This window comes from Haliotis cracherodii, unplaced genomic scaffold (genome assembly GCF_022045235.1).
Source record: "Haliotis cracherodii isolate W230 unplaced genomic scaffold, xgHalCrac1.p SCAF_1, whole genome shotgun sequence".
Taxonomy (NCBI): Eukaryota; Metazoa; Mollusca; class Gastropoda; order Lepetellida; family Haliotidae; genus Haliotis; species Haliotis cracherodii.
In genome coordinates this window covers 79,760,055-79,780,959 of record NW_027266264.1, presented here as the reverse complement: position 1 = coordinate 79,780,959, position 20,905 = coordinate 79,760,055, and the positions used below count along the sequence as shown (strand labels likewise).

General features: G+C 39.7%; 1 protein-coding gene across 7 annotated transcripts in view; it reads right to left on the bottom strand.

The window, feature by feature from the left end:
* The window catches only part of LOC139441508 (chromodomain-helicase-DNA-binding protein 1-like), a 48,403-nt gene extending 34,969 nt beyond the window's left edge, over positions 1-13,434 (bottom strand). For all 7 annotated transcript variants that reach the window (XM_071222379.1, XM_071222496.1, XM_071222656.1 and 4 more), the window contains exons 1-4: positions 13,343-13,434; positions 12,976-13,104; positions 3,294-3,532; positions 2,227-2,560 (exon numbers count right to left, since the gene is read on the bottom strand). In XM_071222379.1, coding sequence (XP_071078480.1) covers positions 2,227-2,560; positions 3,294-3,532; positions 12,976-12,984 — 582 coding nt within the window. In that variant the 5' untranslated portion in view covers positions 12,985-13,104; positions 13,343-13,434. The remainder of the gene's footprint in view (positions 1-2,226; positions 2,561-3,293; positions 3,533-12,975; positions 13,105-13,342) is intronic.
* Between the last annotated feature and the right edge of the window lie 7,471 nt (positions 13,435-20,905).

The following is a 20,905-nucleotide window of genomic DNA, read 5'->3' as shown; positions in this document are numbered from 1 at the left end:
AAAGAACACTTTTTATAGACAGACAGTGTAATTACATAATTATTTTGCGTACTTCAGTATGGATTTGTTGACATGGTATTTCCGGTGTTTCGTGCTCACGGTAATGTCTTTCCATGGGGGAAAAAAAACATCCAAACTCATAATTCGTGTATAATGCGCACCCCCTTCTACACAGCTGTGTTTTTTGGAAAAAAAGTGCGCACTATACTCAAGAAAATACGGTATCATAAAAAAATATTTCAAACATTTTCAAACATACAGAGGTAAAGCGGACAAAGTCTGTAATTTTTCTAAACTGGCAAAAGGTGACAATCTTCTTATTTAACAAGTGTTTCATTTGTCATTTTCAGTTAAATATGATGAGAGGAAAACGGAAATGAAACTGTAATTTTTCATATTTTCAGTAAGTGCAAAGGTCACCGGATGTGATTTCACAGACAGGGGTTGTCTGCTGATAATCTTTTGTTAACAAGTATTTGTCACAAAGTGACGAAATGTCCCCCGCCTGTATATACACCATAGTACCAAATATGAAGACAATCCAGCGATTAGTTCTTGAGATATCGCGGCAACACCGTTTTCCAACTCCAAAAGCAGATTTGCCTGCTGTGACCTTGAAAATGGGGTCAAGGTCACCAAAACCGACTGGTGTCTGCGGTGTCTGTATATACACCATAGTTCCAAATATGAAGACAATCCAGTGTTTAGTTCTTGAGATATCGCGGCTACACCGTTTTCCAACTCCAAAAGCAGATTTGCCTGCTGTGACCTTGAAAATGGGGTCAAGGTCACCAAAACCGACTGGTGTCTAAGGAGTCTGTATATACACCAAAGTTCCAAATATATTAACTGTATATACACCATAGTTCCAAATATGAAGACAATCCAGTGTTTAGTTCTTGAGATATCGCAGCAACACCGTTTTCCAACTCCTAAAGCAGATTTGCCTGCTGTGACCTTGAAAATGGGGTCAAGGTCACCAAAAACGACTGGTGTCTGCGGTGTCTGAATATACACCATAGTTCCAAATATGAAGACAATCCTGCGATTAGTTCTTGAGCTATCGCGGCAACAAACAGCTGGGATGTACGGACGGACGTACAGACGTATGTACGGACGGTCGTGAATACTATATCCCCCGCGGGGGACAATAAATATTTACAGTGAATTTGGAAATAATTCTTCTTTCACACTGAGAATAAACACAAATCAGTACATAGTATCAATAATCATCCATAACTTTGACTATATAATTGTCATATTATTAAATACGTTTGAACGTGCATGCTCCTGTGACCCGGAAACCGTCGTAGACATATTATTATTAACATGACACATGCAAGTTTCTCAGTATCTTTTATTTGAAGTAACGTTGTTACAAGGATCACACCTTGATGTTACATTGAATATGAAAATATGATTAATCTAACTTTGAGGTATGCTGATTTTTTAACCATGATAATTTTGTCTGACACAATAGATTCTTAGTCTAGAGATATCGCAATGACCATCTTCCACAACAGGTGCACGAAAATTGGCGTGACACATTTTGTTTCAATATAACATTCATTCTTTCCTGAATGTGATCAAGTATTTGCAACAGCATGATGCATATATATTAATAATATACTCAATAAATATTTTATAGTTTCACAATTTGGGATATTTGATTGACTTTAGCTCTTATTACATTTTCGCATGATTTTGAAGTTTAAAGAACAATTTCACATAACATTTATGAATAAAAAAATACCAAATTCCTGCTTTTATTAGTCCAGCGGTAGAAACTAACAGTTTCAGTCCACTAGTCCTTATAATGATAGCATATAGCAAAACCTTTAAAAATGTCAAAATTCTACTAGTCCTTAGGATACCTTTACTATTGGGCAGTTTGGCAAGGACTATAGGACTAGTGCCAATTTCTAACCCTGCTAGTCTGGATTAATGCCAGTTTCATAGTGCTAGCCCACTGAGATACGTTGCAGCTAAACATGGATATCCCACTCAGACAAAGTATACTGACTCCGAGCCAACCAGCCCTTGTCTTATTACCTCATGCTCTCTGGGTGGGCAGACACTAGGCTACGGAGGCAGTCCAGAGTAAGAGAAAACATGTATTCTTTTGCAGACAGGAATTTTGGCCTTGGAACACATAGGAACTTATTCACAGCAATAAAACCTGTATGATCAATACTTAAGCATTTATCTATCTAGTCATGCACTGACCTGCTTTAAGCGCTCCTTCTTGGATCTGCTCTTGCCTGAACTGGCATCTTGGGAATCGGTGTCCCCGAGTGACTCCTTCGAGTCCTCATCATGATCATCGTGATCGTCGTGGTCGTCATGGTCATCATGTTCATTATGGTCCTCTAGCTCGTGTTTCTTTGGAGATTCATCTTCACTCTCTGATTGGCTACTTGATTTGGAATCACTGTCACTCTTGTTAACTTCACTATGAGACTCCTGATCATTGTCGGACTGATTGCTCGACTCTGATGAACTCTTGGACTTTTCAGACTTGGATCCACCTGAATCAGAATCTGAACCAGAACTTGACCCACTGAAAGATATGGAATAAACCTTCAATGACTAACTAAATTTCAGCTGATAGAATTCCTGCATAGGAAACTGAAATTTCTCAGGTTATTATAATCACAACAAATGTTTTAACTTTGTACACAGTACTTGTATTTCAATGATCACAAGGTTAATAAAATAAGAAAGGGCTTAAAACAATTTTCATTACTGAACTGAATATATATGGGAATGCTGATACACAGAGATTTCGTATATTATTGTTTGTTGTTTAACCCCACTGTCGGCAATATTCCAGTTATATGATGGTGGTCTGTAAATAATCGAGTATGGACCAGACAATCCAGTGATTGACATGAGCATCAATCCACAGAATTGGGATATGATGACATTCATCAATGAAGTCAGCGAACCTGACCAGGCGATCCTGTTAGTCGCCTTATAGGACACGGATGAGTCACTGAAGGCCAATTCTAACCCAGATCTTCACAGGTTTTCGTATATATATAATAAGCAATTTGGGAAGAAAACATAGTTTCAATTTGCTGCCAAAGGACTTTGAAAGAACTCCCGGCTTAAACCCCAGCCAGGTAACTGAATTGTCTCGGCACTTGGCTGAATAACAATAACAGACAAACTGTTAACTACATGGAATTGTCTTCTCTGCCAAAAGATATGTTGAGGCAGGTTGTTTGAAAGCAATAAGCTTACAACATTCTGATATTTACATCAACTATCATGCCAAAAAATCAACTGACCTTGACCCCGAATCTGACCCTGACCCACTGTCTTCGTCGTTCTCCAGTTTGTCGTTACTCAATTGAGGCAATGTGTGCTTGTAGCTGGCATCACTCAGGTAGTCTGTCTGTGGTAAAGATGTTGTTGTCAGTGCACTGGTGTTGTTGCTTGTGTTGTTGTTGGTAGTGGTGGCAGTGGTGGAGGAGGTGCCTGACCCAAACACAGGGTTTTCAAATTTTGTAAGACCGGATATTCCAATCTGAAAATAAAATATTCATAATAATCACTGATGTACTGAAAAATAACTAAATGAATAAATTGTGTGAATGTTAATGAAGTAAGTAAAATGGAAACCCTAATCTATCTATCGGTGAGTAGTCCATCAAGCCACAACAAATTAAAACTGTGCTTATTCTGAAGACCTTATGGATAATTTGACATACAACACCATTAACAAACTCTACATTAGCGAAAATCCTGTTACAATAGATAATCAAGACAAGATAGGAACAAACAAATAACATTTCTCTCCAAGAAGCAACATTTTTAATGAATGAAACTTCCTACTGTCAACATGATTTCAAAGCTAACTTACAGACCACAGGTATCCTTATTACTAGTTGCATAATAGAGGTCCTGTTATGTTGTAGTGACTCAATACTGACCCAATATTCAAGACACTGTGCATCTAAAATCATTAAAACACGGAAACTTGGTAACATTGTAATGATATTATGTTGTCCAAAATTCAATTTTATTTCTTATTCAAAATATGATGCAACATCCTTCGAGTCAAAAGATACCTTGGTCACTTGTCTAATGCCCTTCTTAAAGTGAAGGTTTGGAAACATTAACTATTCTCAAAGCTGATAAGGCTGCGGCACCCCATTAACCACAGCCAACAAAAACTCTATTTTTCTAAAAGGCGTCATCCTCAAAATCACAAATTACACATATTGTTGAAACTGTGAAACCATGTACAACACAAATAAATATAAATAGGATCGGTCCACATTCAATTATCCTGTTTTTAAGGTGATTTCATTCTGCATCACCACCCACAATCATTCTCCCATATGACACATGAGTGAAACAGTTCTGCCTGTAAATCTCAATGAAACACAAGATTTCATTTTAACAACTGAAATAATATTTACTTTATCATACGATTGCATCATATAGTGGATGTTAAAAGCAGTGATGACTTCTTAGCAGACATGTCAGTAGAGGCATGGCTGGTCTAAAAACCGTGATGATATCTTAACGGCGTCCACACTGAAACGAACTGTCTCCATGTCCATTATACAGAGCACATGCACAACAAACAAAATCGAGAAAGAAAGCAGTAGTCCAGCAGTTATAATGTTACTTTAATACAAATTTGTAATCTTTGGTTTAAGGTTAAAAAAAAACAAAAACTTAAAATTTAGGGCTAAAACAAAAAAAAATTAACGATGTCTCCAAGACATCTGAAACGCTGAAATGCCTAATTGAGTGAATTAGTAATTACTTTCCAATGGAAGCAATTCAAGACACAGAGAAATAAACTAAAAATTAAAAGATTTACCTAAAAAATAATGATTCGAAATTTTTCTAAGTCCAAACTTTATGAAAATACGAACAAAATAACCCAGGATCATTCAAAACCATTTACAAATCTTGAGAGATTTAGACAGAGAAACAAGATCTTCATCTTCAAAACTTGTTTGACCAGGAAACCTTTCAGCAGACAAAGAAACATGTCTGTCCAACAAAGAACAAATCAAAGTCATGGGGGAAGGTAAGAGTTACTTCCCCTGAACAGATCCACCACATGTTTGTATGCATGCATTTAAATATGCATATATATATATACATGTGAAGGATATATTCAGGGGAACATTATAATCTGTCCATTATAAGGTGTCACTAGATTTCCAACACCTTTTACAAAAGTATAAAAATGACATGAAATGAAATCTGGTGAACACTAGATTCAAACAATGTAGACATGAGTTTAACAGCTACCTGAAACAGCTGAAAAACATGCAATACCAACATAAGGGTAAAAGATATATCATAGAATGCCATGAGACAAAGTATTTTTTCAAACACACACTTTATATCAACCATATTTAATTAGAACAAAATTACCTTCAGGTAGTGATAATAACTGACATGCGAGAGAAAGATGGGTGAAGGATTTAATCTATAAAACAGAACTTTTCTAACTATCCAACATATTTTAGAGTTTCATTTCTATTATCTTGCTTTATCAGGTTCATGGACTATGTATGAGTGAAATGTTCATAACGGCCATTCCACTTTCACATATCAGAAACGTCCACAAATACAACTGATCAAACAAGCCATCAAACGCAACCAAAAAATATCCAGTTAGACATGTGGTTTGATACTGTCCTTAGTCATGATAATTTAACACAATCTGAAGCAAGAAGATTTATTAACCTATTTAGGTGATTAAATTACAATAATGGAGTAATTAACCGAAAACACTTTTAACAATAGAACTAAAATTATTCTGCTGTTTTCTCTCACATGACCATTAACCTGTATACTACATAAGTTACTTATCAAGCAAGTGTCTAGCTGTCTACAAGTTCTCTCCCCTTGATTGCATCATCCTCAGTGGTGACCCATGTTGAATAGAAGGCCGTAAAAGCAATCACATGCATATCATACATCCACTCTGAATATTAAGTTATTTTACAACAGACTTATCCAGCTGTTTATAACTCATTCTATATTAGTTATATTAAGAATTGCAAAACGCATTTTGCCAGAACAGTTATCAGTGTAATTGACATGTTTAAACATTTAAAGCACCTGAAATATGTTGACCAGATTTATCAAGGAAATGCTGGATCCTGAACACACTCTTACTAAAAACGTTTGATATGCCAATTATGTCATGACTCATTGATGTAATTGTCACAGTTATGACATGAACTCACTACTCAGTACAGTAGCATCAGAACAGCCACTGAACTTGACTGACTCCATAAACTTCAAATCATTGGTAGATCATTTACTAAGTTAGACATTAACATGGATAATTTTGTGTTAAGATATTCATTAATATCAAATTTCCATTTTAAGAAATTGTTTGTCCCTTAACGTAAACCTCTTGGTTATGAGAGCAGGATGTGCCCTGATGTGAACCTTTCTCTTCACTTTTCGTCTTTGTTGATATTTTGCAGTTGCGAAAAGATTTCTGATTTTTCACAACCATTGTGTTCTGTTTTTTTATGTTATATTATGATGCTATATCCTGGACCCCTCCATTTTTTGGGGGACCCCTGATTTTATGATGAATGGGTCCAAGTGACCCCAAGAAAATTTAAGCCAGGGCAGACACTGCTTCTCATAGCGCTCATCTTCTCATTATCAGCATGAATATCAGCAGCTGACCACTACATTCAGTCTTTCTCTGGCTCATGTTAGTCCCCTATATCTGAAGTTCTTAAGGGTGTCATCATGATAGCACCAGTTTAGTTCACAAGAATGTGATTTTATTAAATCACCCGCCTTTCACCTTATGTCTTCTTCATGACATGGAGACGGAACTTTGCCTCTCAAAAGATGTACAAGGTGTTGTTCACACCCAATTAGTGTTATTATTATTATTATTATTACCGTATATCGCTGTGTATAAGGCGAGTTTTTCGTACCTAAAATGAGGGGGCTTAGAAGGGGGGTCGTCTTATACACGGAGTCGAAGATCTCACATTTTTTTTCCACTGGCGATGTCAACCGGCGTCCGATAGCCAGCCCAGCATTTGACAATAAAACTTCGCATTTCGTCCTAAATAACTGTTCAAATAACTATTTCCATACATAAACATGATTTGTATCTCTTTTCCTTGAATAAAGTTTAATAATTTCTGCAAATAAAGTTGAAATGACCCTCTCCTCGATGCAGATTGTCAAACCAGCTGACACGGTAAAACAATCAACATCCGTGAGTAGAGAGCCGGAAGTACCGGTAATCATTTGCATATTGCACATGTGACCTAACATGTGATAACCGGTGAAGCTGAAATCAATTCCCGCTGTTTTTACAGTTGTATTAACAAGTGTTAGAGACGGTGTGTACAAGTGATTGTGGAATAAAAACGCTGAATGTGAAGCAAACATAAGCCTAGTTAGTTACAACATAGTTAATTGGCGATTAAATTACTCACCATTGTCTCTTATATGTTATTACTTCATAAATGTAAACACAAAATGGCGACGTGTGCCGGAGTTACACACGCGACCTATCATTGTAGAAAAAAAAACAACGCAAGATAAACATATTTTTATTGCATATATAAGGTTTGTGTGTGCACTTGTGATGTGTGCGAAATACGCATCAGTCGGAAAGCGCACATTCAATCTCCAAAGTAACTAACTAACTAATTTGTGATGTCCGTGTGCGAAATACGCTACAGTCGGCAAGAGCGCGTTAAATCTTCTACCGGTATATCAGTCAGACTTGTGATGTGTTTCATTCCAGGTCGCCTTATACACGGAGAATAGGATTTTGGGTTGATTTTTAAGGCGTGTACAGGGGGGTCGTCTTATACGTGGGGTCGCCTTATACACAGCGATATACGGTATTATTGTCAGTTCTGGTATGATATGCGTGGAACTGATCAGTTCTGGTATGATATGCACGGAAATGATCAGTATGACGTACTTCACAACCACTCATTTGTAATCAGTGAGTATATGAACATGGTTTTATACCACGGTGGGGGACACCAGAAATAGGCTTCACACATCGTACCCATGTGGGGATTCGAACCCGGGCTTTGGAGTGGTGAGCAAATTATCCACTAGGCTACCCCGCCACCCCTAAGTGTAATGAAGTTCTCGCATTGGATTTTATATCAATGCAGCATCGGTGAATGTAAAGCAACATCTTTGTAGAATTACACCCAATATTGATCCCTGATCTTATAACCATCATAACCACAGTAAAAACTGAATACAATATGAAATAGCTTGATACAGCAGAACATTTGATTTTGCATAAAGACATCCATTTTAAGTTACAAAATGTACTGCATTAACCTTGCAATCATGATTGGAAGGCCTCAGCCAATGAAAGCACTGTGTTTGAAACTAAACATGTTGGTTGAGGGGTCCTTGTCACCACACTACTGCCACATAGTAATGATTTGATGGGTTGTTACTTACTACAAAAATTGAATACTGCTTACAAATGATTTTAAATATATTAGCAAATTGTTACAATCATGTAACTAAATTCAGGGGAAGCAATTAACAGGGTTCTTGGTATTGGTTGTGTGGATACCCCACAAACTACCAAGGAAACTGTAAACTGGTAAACACTTAAACTTATCATGTTATAGTATTTTACTCATAACAAAATATATTAATCAATGCATACTGCAAAATATATTGAAACAAATTAGAAACATGAAATTTGTGCTCTCGCAGTGTTTCAGTACAGATACTAAAATAATCATGTTATAAAAAAACATAAATGGATCAATCTTATATCTACATCAGTCTTCACAACCTAATGATAATTTCTTTCAGTTCAACAAATAATGTTAATAATCACTAAATAAAAAGTTTATAAAATAATTGCCATTGCAATCTAATTTCAATTCACACCGAGAATATTTTCCTAAAATTACATAATCACCCAGAAATAAAAAATCTAAATAAAACATAATAATGTGTTGAGATGCAGAACATTTCAAAATGAGATGCTTATGCTGTTTATTCAAGCATCACAAATGAAACAATTTTGCAAACACCCCCAAAATGTAGCCCTATTGACATGCTAGAAGTATATATTTAGTGTCAAATCATGAAAACATTGCTAATATTTACCATATTTTAGTAGTTTGCACAGTTACTTTAAGTTGAGTAATTCAAGCAAGTAATAATGATGTCGAATAACGTAATAAAACATGGATAAACAGCATAAATAAAACAGAAAACATAGTTTGAAAAAGTTGCCAGCTAAACCTATATATCTGATCACTGAAAGTACAGTCGATTTAAACAATACAAGTTTTCTCATTGGCGTCCGAAAAAGGTCAAGTCGAAAGTTCTTGAATTATTATCTACATGTATGGAATGAATGATTTTAAGCAAAACTTACATGGTCCACCTTTAATTATGATGAGTAATGTTCTCTTAATTATCTGCCATAACAACCTCAACCTGCATCAGATCTGCAAAACTAAGTCTGTTGACAATTCTATTTGGACAACTGAAAACCCAACAAGGTACATTGTAAGAAATAAAGATAAAATACCTATAAATAATGAAATGCTTAATTATATATGGTGAAATGGGCTTACAAATCAGTGCTTATGACCTTGACCAGGACCATTGTTATCAATGGAAAGAACATGATTCAAGTGAAAAATTAAAAGTCCCCATCATATCCAAGATTTTTAAGAAAAGAGCAAGAAAATAAGCAAATGTGAGTAAATACAAAATAAATGTAGTCATTTGTATGAGAAAATATCAACAATACCATACAAAACAAATGCAACACTAACTACAGTAAGCAGTCATTTGTGATAAAAAAAAATTATAACTCCAAATCTAGTTCATGACAGAGTTATCTCCCTTAGATTTCTACAATCTCAAGCAAAATATCTGTGATTAAATAATGAAAACTGACAAAAGGCTACACTAAGGTAAAGCACATGTAATTCAAGTGTAACATCTTTATGAAATAGGTCAGGTTAATATGTTCCCTATGTGTATTGATATAGAATACACATATGGAAGCAGATTGCAACTAATAACTTCAGCAACAAACTCTAGAAAATATCTAGCAAGTCTCTAGACAATATGCACTGCAATGTAACAGGGGAAAAGGACTTGGAATACTCAAAATGTCAACTAAAAACTTATTAAGCCAGTTACAACTAAACTGCAAAGAAAAAGCATAATTCACTCTTAACATGTCATTGGTACTCATAGTAAGCTATAGGTCAACAAAATGTTTATTTGCTGATACAAGGGCTAGACAATTGTATACTCAATTTAACCTTTACAAATCATGACTATTTATATGCTCCCTAAATTACATCTCTTGGAACTGACTTCAAAGAGAAATACCGGACTTGCTTCTGACAACATAACAAGACACTAAACGCACCATTTGCACGGAAGAAAACCCCTATGCTACAACCAATATAAATAGTATTACTTACTGGTATGAAATCTTTCGCTTCCTGAAGCAACATCAAACAATGTGTATGAGGATTGATCGAGTATGGTTTACATTGTTTTTAGCAATATTCCAGCAATATCACACTGGGGGGAATCAGAAATGGGCTTCACACAATGTAGCCATGTGAGAATAGAACCCAGGCCTTCGGCGTGACAAGCAAACGCTTTAACCACTAGGCTACCCCATCGCCCTATGTGTATAAGGAACAGAAAAAGCACAATGAAAATGATTTCTCCTGTATGGTTCAGTACCATGAATTCTTGACAACAATAAACCTTTTAACCAATGAAACTCTTCGTAGTATAGCACATATAAGGAAAGAGACTTGATCAAAGGAAGAAGTAAAGATCGCACAACACATTATGTCACTCTGTACTAACAGGTAAGGCTCCAGTGAGGTTAGTGTAAGTAATAAAACATGACATGAACATGTGATAATAGAGTAGATTGTATAATATGATTGAGAAGACAATTAAGGCCATGGGACTGTATTGTAAATGACAAGATCTCTGATAAGTTGTGGCATTCTTGCCAAAGACATTCAAAATTAGTTCAAAGCACAATATCACATACACTGCTTATCAATGTGCCACTCAAGTAGTGTATGCATACAATTACCACATGACATATGAAAATATAGAATGTACAGTAAACTGCCGTTATTGTTACACATAATAGTTCTTATCTAGAACTATTTTCTCTTTTGCCATACTAATCCTTTCATTAGAAATCACTTGGATGTTATCCAAATTGTATTGATCAATTGTATGTCCACCATAACTGTGGCTATAATAATTTTAACCTTTTTCAAGGTAAAGCTAAAATTGCAGATATCTCAATATTATATAGCATTGTGTTAAATTACACAACCCCTATGTTGAAAATAGCAATAACCAATGCATATGTGCATTGATGGTACTCATTTTTAGTTCAACAGTTGCCACTTTACCATGTTTAGCACATACAGATTTATGACCATCTTCCTATGTTTAAAACTTTGCAGTTAAGCATATAAATAAGATTTTTACTTTTTAGTAAATAGGACACTAGATGTGTAGACATAGAACACATATACAGATTTTCTAAAGCTAGATCAGCAAATGTATCAGCAATGGATATTTTTTACTATCATATCAGTGAATCTAAGTAAACAAAGACATAATTAAGTATTTACAAGTAAAACCATTTCACCACTATCAAAACAGCTGCCATTTAGGTCTGCATGATCAGATTCTGAAGGTGTCAAATCACTATTATCCTCAATGTGCTACAAATGGGACAAATAATGTCTCTTTTGTAAATGGTATTTTGTTGACATTCTGTAGAGTGGCATATTTGACATTAGTCCTTCTGAATGGCCCATCCCACACAAAAACACACAAACAAAACATGAACTTATGGTGAAGAACAGGTGCACTGATTAATGATATCACAACAGTCTATCTAAAACAGGTATAAAGTTGCAGATCAAATTATAGTTTTCTGCTGCTATTTAGTACATAGCTTAATGTACACACTGTACAGTGTGCTGCGTTGAGTTTTCAAACACTTTAAAGCATTACAAGTGTAATGAAGACACCTACACGTATGTACCAAAGGGTCACATATGATCGTCATTATAACTATTTCAAAGTTGCAAGTAATAAGTGGAGAGGGTATATATGTTTTACTTATGCCTGTAAATGCTCTCAGAAGGTGTGCACACATACTTATTAACATTTAGTGAACAGAGATGTTAGAGGTACATTAATACAACATTTGAAAACAACAGAATATCATCAAATTTGCAAGACAATACAATATATGCAACAATACTGCATGTTTTCTACACTAAACCCATACAATATTGTTGCAAAGCTGTTAACAAACATCCTAAAGGACTGTTTCATATAAAAACACAAAGTTAACAGGTTTGATGAAGAGGGGAGAATGAGAATTGCAGAGCAATACTGTCTAACTCCAAACAAAGTCAAAATTTGCAAAAATGGGTCCCATTTAGAAATGAAAACTACCAAGGTCATTTGAAAGTCACAGTGTCTGTGAAGCCTTGGAAGGTAAAATAAACATGAAACACGATCAATTATGATACATTTTGATCAAATATATGTTGTAAACAATGATTCCCTCCACAAATATCAGAAATATTCCTTGGTGGGGTAGGCTTGTTTAAATCCAGATTTCTCAACTGAAGTCCCTGGCAAGAAAACCAAAATCGCTGTAACGTTGAAAACAGACATTGAAGTAATCAAATATGAGCATAATATCCACCAAAACGCCAAAATAAAGTAGTAAACAATCACATCTTGGAAGAGCATTGCAGACGAAGTCAAAATTCATCATGGCCGACCACCGCCAAGTAAGCAGTTTGTCGCGTCACGCCTAATCCTGGTGCTAACTGGTAGCAAAACAAATGAATTTCGACACACATAGGTAGCTAAAACATAAATGAATAAGAGGGACACAAGCAAGCAACATTCACCCTGTCGTACCTTGCTCATCTTGGATCGCACACGAGCTCCATCATGGCGTCGTCTGCAGACTGAACAATGAAGCGAAATGAGCAGAAATTCCTTTCCAATCACGTGCCTCGTCTGTTCCAATCCACTCCCGAGGTTGGTCTAGAAGGTGAATTAAAAATCAGGGATTAATTTGGCGCAAATTCGATTAAAATCCGTTCACAAATGCATATTCCACAAACATTTTCGCAGAGTGGGTCCTCTCAAAGGCAAAATTTGCAAAAATATGTTCAAATAATTTCACAGTAAGTTAACGCGTCACAGGAAAGGTGCCATAGGTGCCTATTGACATCTAATACACTCCATAAGTCGATAGATGAAAAATTATCACGTTATTTACCTGATTAAACGCATGTGACAATGTTGATACGTGAAAAACCGTCAGGTACAGATTCGAGAAGCTAAAACCATCATGGCCGCCATTGTTCTTTACTTCACGTTGTACGCGCAAGGGACTATGGGTAACACACTATCATGAGTGATCGGCGCGACGCAACTGCATTTGGCCCTACGCAAAGCTAAGCAGGTCACGGTGCACTAAAATCTGGGATAATTTATTCAGATGTTCTACATGTATAACACGCAAATGACGTCACTCCCTGAGATTGTTGACTTGTTGTAAACAAGTGTCTATACAGTCTCGACCCGTTTGAATATTATAATGTTTTTATTTAGACCCATGCTTAATAAATTAATCATACAAATAAATATATACATATCTGAATCTGTAATAAACTATGTAGGGTATATTTTCGACATCTGGTTTCATTGCTAACGATATTCAAATCTGAGGAACCATTTTGTTTAGAAATGTAACTAAATAATCGGAATTCAAGTCTGTGATCATTTACAAAATATGCTGAGTCATCAACTTATAAACCGGCCAGCTTGTGAATTACATGTTGCGAATTAGAATATGATTATGAATATACTCATTGTTATTGAACAAACACGCACATTTATGTCCGTCATTTCCTGAGTCAATAAATATGATTACCACAATGCAGTGCTAAGAAAACATTTCTCGAAAAAGAAATATATAAATGTTGCTTTATCTGTTGACAGAGGTGTTTGTTTTAGGCGACAAAGCAGGTAACAGATTGGTCTATGTTGACTGCAGACGCGGTATGAAAGTGGTCTGTCGTGGGTGACAAGCGGATCCAGTGTCAGCAATATCTGCAAGGGAATGTACAAAGCATATTGCGCGGGAATGTGTTCGTGTCGATATATAAACCAATGATATGCAAGCTTGGAGCGACTAAAACACAATGAGTCAATATTGCGGTTGGGAGAAGCTCGGCGATAACCACCCTCCTTTGACAGGATTGATGTTGGACAAAGGGCGACGCTTGGTTTATGAAACAGCTAGAGCCCAAGCTGCTCACGAATTTACTTCTTTTTTTTGTAGTATGGGAGGCTGGCTTAAAGTACGTTTTTAGCTTGTATTTAGGGTTTAGAGTGAGTCCGCTGTAAAAATCTGATGTACATGATAAGTACTATTGACACCACGGTTAACCTGCGTTCGGATAGGTCAGCCACTATGTTACGGATAGGCCTACCACTTTTAATTAAGTAGGGACGCCACCAACTACTTACTTTCGTTCAGGTAGGGACGCCACAAAGTTACCTTCATGCAGGTATTGACGCCACTAAGTTACTTTCTTTGGGGAAAATCCGCCACTAAGTTACTTTCGTTCGACGCCTCTCAGTTACTTTTGTTCAGATAGGGACGCCACTAAGCTTTTTACATTCAGGGTAGGGACGCCACCAATCTTTAAGCTATTTACATTCGGATGGGGATGCCACTAAATTACTTTCGTTTAGATAGGGACGCCACTAGGTTATTTACATTCGGATAGGGACACCACGGTAAGTTACTCTCTTGGGGTAGGGACGCCACTAATTTACCTTCTTTCGGGTAGGGACGCCACTAAGTTACTTTCTTTCGGGTAGGGACGCCACTAAGTTATTTTCGTTCAGGTAGGGGCGCCACTAAGTTATTTTCGTTCGGGTAGGGACGCCACTACGTTATTTACATTCAGGGTAGGGACGCCACTAAGTAACTTTCTTTCGGGTAGGGACGCCACTAAGTTACTTTCGTTCGGGTAGGAACGCCACTAAGTTTCTTGCTTTCGGGTAGGGACGCCACTACGTTATTTACATTCAGGGTAGGGACGTCATTAAGTTACTTTCTTTCGGGTAGGGACGCCACTAAGTTACTCTTTTGGGGTAGGGACGCCACTAAGTTATTCTCGTTCGGGTAGGGACGCCACTACGTTATTTACATTCAGGGTAGGGTCGCCTCTGAGTTACTTTCTTTCGGGTAGGGACGCCACTAAGTTATTTTCGTTCGGGTAGGGGCGCCACTAAGTTATTTCCCTTCGGGTAGGGACGCCAATACGTTATTTACATTCGGGTAGGGGCGCCACTAAGTTATTTTCGTTCGGGTAGGGACGCCACTACGTTACTTTCTTTCGGGTAGGGGCGCCACTAAAGTATTTCGGTCGGGTAGGGACGCCACTACGTTATTTACGTTCAGGATAGGGATACCAAAAAGTTACTTTCGTTTGGGTAAGGACGCCACTAAGTTACTTTCTTTCGGGTAGGGACGCCACTAAGTTATTTTCGTTCGGGTAGGGGCGCCACTAAGTTATTTCCCTTCGGGTAGGGACGCCAATACGTTATTTACATTCGGGTAGGGACGCCACTAAGTTACTTTCGTTCGGGTAGGAACGCCACTAAGTTTCTTGCTTTCGGGTAGGGACGCCACTACGTTATTTACATTCAGGGTAGGGACGTCATTAAGTTACTTTCTTTCGGGTAGGGATGCCACTAAGTTACTCTTTTGGGGTAGGGACGCCACTAAGTTATTCTCGTTCGGGTAGGGACGCCACTACGTTATTTACATTCAGGGTAGGGTCGCCTCTGAGTTACTTTCTTTCGGGTAGGGACGCCACTAAGTTATTTTCGTTCGGGTAGGGGCGCCACTAAGTTATTTCCCTTCGGGTAGGGACGCCAATACGTTATTTACATTCGGGTAGGGGCGCCACTAAGTTATTTTCGTACGGGTAGGGACGCCACTACGTTACTTTCTTTCGGGTAGGGGCGCCACTAAAGTATTTCGGTCGGGTAGGGACGCCACTACGTTATTTACGTAGGGATAGGGATACCAAAAAGTTACTTTCGTTTGGGTAAGGACGCCACTAAGTTACTTTCTTTCGGGTAGGGACGCCACTAAGTTATTTTCGTTCGGGTAGGGGCGCCACTAAGTTATTTCCCTTCGGGTAGGGACGCCAATACGTTATTTACATTCGGGTAGGGGCGCCACTAAGTTATTTTCGTTCGGGTAGGGACGCCACTACGTTACTTTCTTTCGGGTAGGGGCGCCACTAAAGTATTTCGGTCGGGTAGGGACGCCACTACGTTATTTACGTTCAGGATAGGGATACCAAAAAGTTACTTTCGTTTGGGTAAGGACGCCACTAAGTTACTTTCTTTCGGGTAGGGGCGCCACTAAGTTACTTTCTTTCGGGTAGGGGCGCCACTAAGTTACTCTCTTTCGGGTAGGGACGCCACTAAGTTATTTACATTCGGGTAGGGACGCCACTAAGTTACTTTCTTTCGGGTAGGGACGCCACTAAGTTACTTTCTTTCGGGTAGGGGCGCCACTAAAGCATTTCGGTCGGTTAGGGACGCCACTAAGTTACTTTCTTTCGGGTAAGGACGCCACTAAGTTACTTTCTTTCGGGTAGGGGCGCCACTAAGTTACTCTCTTTCGGGTAGGGACGCCACTAGGTAATTTTCGTTCGGGTAGGGACGCCACTAAGTTACTTTCGTTTAGATAGGGACGCCACTAGGTTATTTACATTCGGGTAGGGACGCCACGGTAAGTTACTCTCTTGGGGTAGGGACGCCTCTAAGTTACTTTCATTCGGGTAGGGACGCCACTAAGTTACTTTCTTACGGGTAGGGACGCCACTAGGTTACTTTCTTACGGGTAGGGACGCCACTAAGTTACTTTCTTTCGGGTAGGGGCGCCACTAAGTTACTTTCTTTCGGGTAGGGACGCCACTAAGTTACTTTCTTTCGGGTAGGGACGCCACTAAGTTACTTTCCTTCGGGTAGGGGCGCCACTAAAGTATTTCGGTCGGGTAGGGACGCCACTACGTTATTTACGTTCAGGGTAGGGATACCAAAAAGTTACTTTCGTTTGGGTAAGGACGCCACTAAGTTACTTTCTTTCGGGTAGGGGCGCCACTAAGTTATTCTCTTTCGGGTAGGGACGCCACTAAGTTATTAACATTCGGGTAGGGACGCCACTAAGTTACTTTCTTTCGGGTAGGGACGCCACTAAGTTACTTTCTTTCGGGTAGGGGCGCCACTAAAGCATTTCGGTCGGTTAGGGACGCTACTAAGTTACTTTCTTTCGGGTAAGGACGCCACTAAGTTACTTTCTTTCGGGTAGGGGCGCCACTAAGTTACTCTCTTTCGGGTAGGGACGCCACTAGGTAATTTTCGTTCGGGTAGGGACGCCACTAAGTTACTTTCGTTTAGATAGGGACGCCACTAGGTTATTTACATTCGGGTAGGGACGCCACGGTAAGTTACTCTCTTGGGGTAGGGACGCCTCTAAGTTACTTTCACTCGGGTAGGGACGCCACTAAGTAAACTTTCTTACGGGTAGGGACGCCACTAAGTTATTTTCGTTCGGGTAGGGACGCCACTACGTTATTTACATTCAGGGTAGGGACGTCATTAAGTTACTTTCTTTCGGGTAGGGACGCCACTAAGTTACTCTCTTGGGATAGGGACGCCACTAAGTTATTTTCGTTCGGGTAGGGACGCCACTACGTTATTTACGTTCAGGGTAGGGATACCAAAAAGTTACTTTCGTTCGGGTAAGGACGCCACTAAGTTACTTTCTTTCGGGTAGGGGCGCCACTAAGTTACTCTCTTTCGGGTAGGGACGCCACTAGGTAATTTTCGTTCGGGTAGGGACGCCACTAAGTTACTCTCTTTCGGGTAGGAACGCCTCTAAGTTACTTTCATTCGGGTAGGGACGCCACTAAGTTACTTTGTTACGGGTAGGGACGCCACTAGGTTACTTTCTTACGGGTAGGGACGCCACTAAGTTATTATCGTTCGGGTAGGGGCGCCACTAAGTTATTTTCGTTCGGGTAGGGACGCCACTACGTTATTTACATTCAGGGTAGGGCCGCCACTAAGTAACTTTCTTTCGGGTAGGAACGCCACTAAGTTTCTTGCTTTCGGGTAGGGACGCCACTACGTTATTTACATTCAGGGAAGGGACGTCATTAAGTTACTTTCTTTCGGGTAGGGACGCCACTAAGTTACTCTTTTGGGATAGGGACGCCACTAAGTTATTTTCGTTCGGGTAGGGACGCCACTACGTTATTTACATTCAGGGTAGGGTCGCCTCTGAGTTACTTTCTTTCGGGTAGGGGCGCCACTAAGTTATTTCTCTTCGGGTAGGGACGCCAATACGTTATTTACATTCGGGTAGGGACGCCACTACGTTATTTCCCTTCGGGTAGGGACGCCAATACGTTATTTACATTCGGGTAGGGACGCCACTACGTTATTTACGTAGGGATACCAAAAAGTTACTTTCGTTTGGGTAAGGACGCCACTAAGTTACTTTCTTTCGGGTAGGGACGCCAATACGTTATTTACGTTAAGGGTAGGGATACCAAAAAGTTACTTTCGTTCGGGTAGGGGCGCCACTAAGTTATTTCCCTTCGGGTAGGGACGCCACTACGTTACTTACGTTCAGGGTAGGGATACCAAAAAGTTACTTTCGTTCGGGTAAGGACGCCACTAAGTTACTTTCTTTCGGGTAGGGACGCCACTACGTTATTTACGTTCAGGGTAGGGATACGAAAAAGTTACTTTCGTTCGGGTAGGGGCGCCACTAAGTTATTTCCCTTCGGGTAGGGACGCCAATACGTTATTTACATTCGGGTAGGGACGCCACTATGTTATTTACGTTCAGGGTAGGGATACCAAAAGGTTACTTTCGTTTGGGTAAGGACGCCACTAAGTTACTTTCTTTCGGGTAGGGGCGCCACTAAGTTACTCTCTTTCGGGTAGGGACGCCACTAGGTAATTTTCGTTCGGGTAGGGACGCCACTAAGTTACTTTCGTTTAGATAGGGACGCCACTAGGTTATTTACATTCGGGTAGGGACGCCACGGTAAGTTACTCTCTTGGGGTAGGGACGCCTCTAAGTTACTTTCATTCGGGTAGGGACGCCACTAAGTTACTTTCTTACGGGTAGGGACGCCACTAGGTTACTTTCTTACGGGTAGGGGCGCCACTAAGTCATTTTCGTTCGGGTAGGGGCGCCACTAAGTTATTTTCGTTCGGGTAGGGACGCCACTACGTTATTTACATTCAGGGTAGGGACGCCACTAAGTTTCTTTCTTTCGGGTAGGAACGCCACTAAGTTTCTTGCTTTCGGGTAGGGACGCCACTACGTTATTTACATTCAGGGTAGGGACGTCATTAGGTTACTTTCTTTCGGGTAGGGACGCCACTAAGTTACTCTTTTGGGATAGGGACGCCACTAAGTTATTTTCGTTCGGGTAGGGCCGCCACTACGTTATTTACATTCAGGGTAGGGTCGCCTCTGAGTTATTTTCGTTCGGGTAGGGGCGCCACTAAGTTATTTCCCTTCGGGTAGGGACGCCAATACGTTATTTACATTCGGGTAGGGACGCCACTACGTTATTTACGTTCAGGGTAGGGATACCAAAAAGTTACTTTCGTTTGGGTAAGGACGCCACTAAGTTACTTTCTTTCGGGTAGGGGCGCTACTAAGTTACTCTCTTTCGGGTAGGGACGCCACTAGGTAATTTTTGTTCGGGTAGGGACGCCACTAAGTTACTTTCGTTTAGATAGGGACGCCACTAGGTTATTTACATTCGGGTAGGGACGCCACGGTAAGTTACTCTCTTGGGGTAGGGACGCCTCTAAGTTACTTTCATTCGGGTAGGGACGCCACTAGGTTACTTTCTTACGGGTAGGGACGCCACTAGGTTACTTTCTTACGGGTAGGGACGCCACTAAGTTATTTTCGTTCGGGTAGGGGCGCCACTAAGTTATTTTCGTTCGGGTAGGGACGCCACTACGTTATTTACATTCAGGGTAGGGACGCCACTAAGTAACTTTCTTTCGGGTAGGGACGCCACTAAGTTTCTTTCTTTCGGGTAGGAACGCCACTAAGTTTCTTGTTTTCGGGTAGGGACGCCACTACGTTATTTACATTCAGGGTAGGGACGTCATTAAGTTACTTTCTTTCGGGTAGGGACGCCACTAAGTTACTCTTTTGGGATAGGGACGCCACTAAGTTATTTTCGTTCGGGTAGGGCCGCCACTACGTTATTTACATTCAGGGTAGGGTCGCCTCTGAGTTACTTTCTTTCGGGTAGGGGCGCCACTAAGGTATTTTCGTTCGGGTAGGGGCGCCACTAAGTTATTTCCCTTCGGGTAGGGACGCCAATACGTTATTTACATTCGGGTAGGGACGCCACTACGTTATTTACGTTCAGGGTAGGGATACCAAAAAGTTACTTTCGTTAGGGTAGGGACGCCACTAGGTTACTTTCTTACGGGTAGGGACGCCACTAAGTTATTTTCGTTCGGGTAGGGGCGCCACTAAGTTATTTTGTTCGGGTAGGGACGCCACTACGTTATTTAATTCAGGGTAGGGACGCCACTAAGTAACTTTCTTTCGGGTAGGGACGCCACTAAGTTACTTTCTTTCGGGTAGGAACGCCACTAAGTTTCTTGCTTTCGGGTAGGGACGCCACTACGTTATTTACATTCAGGGTAGGGACGTCATTAAGTTACTTTCTTTCGGGTAGGGACGCCACTAAGTTAC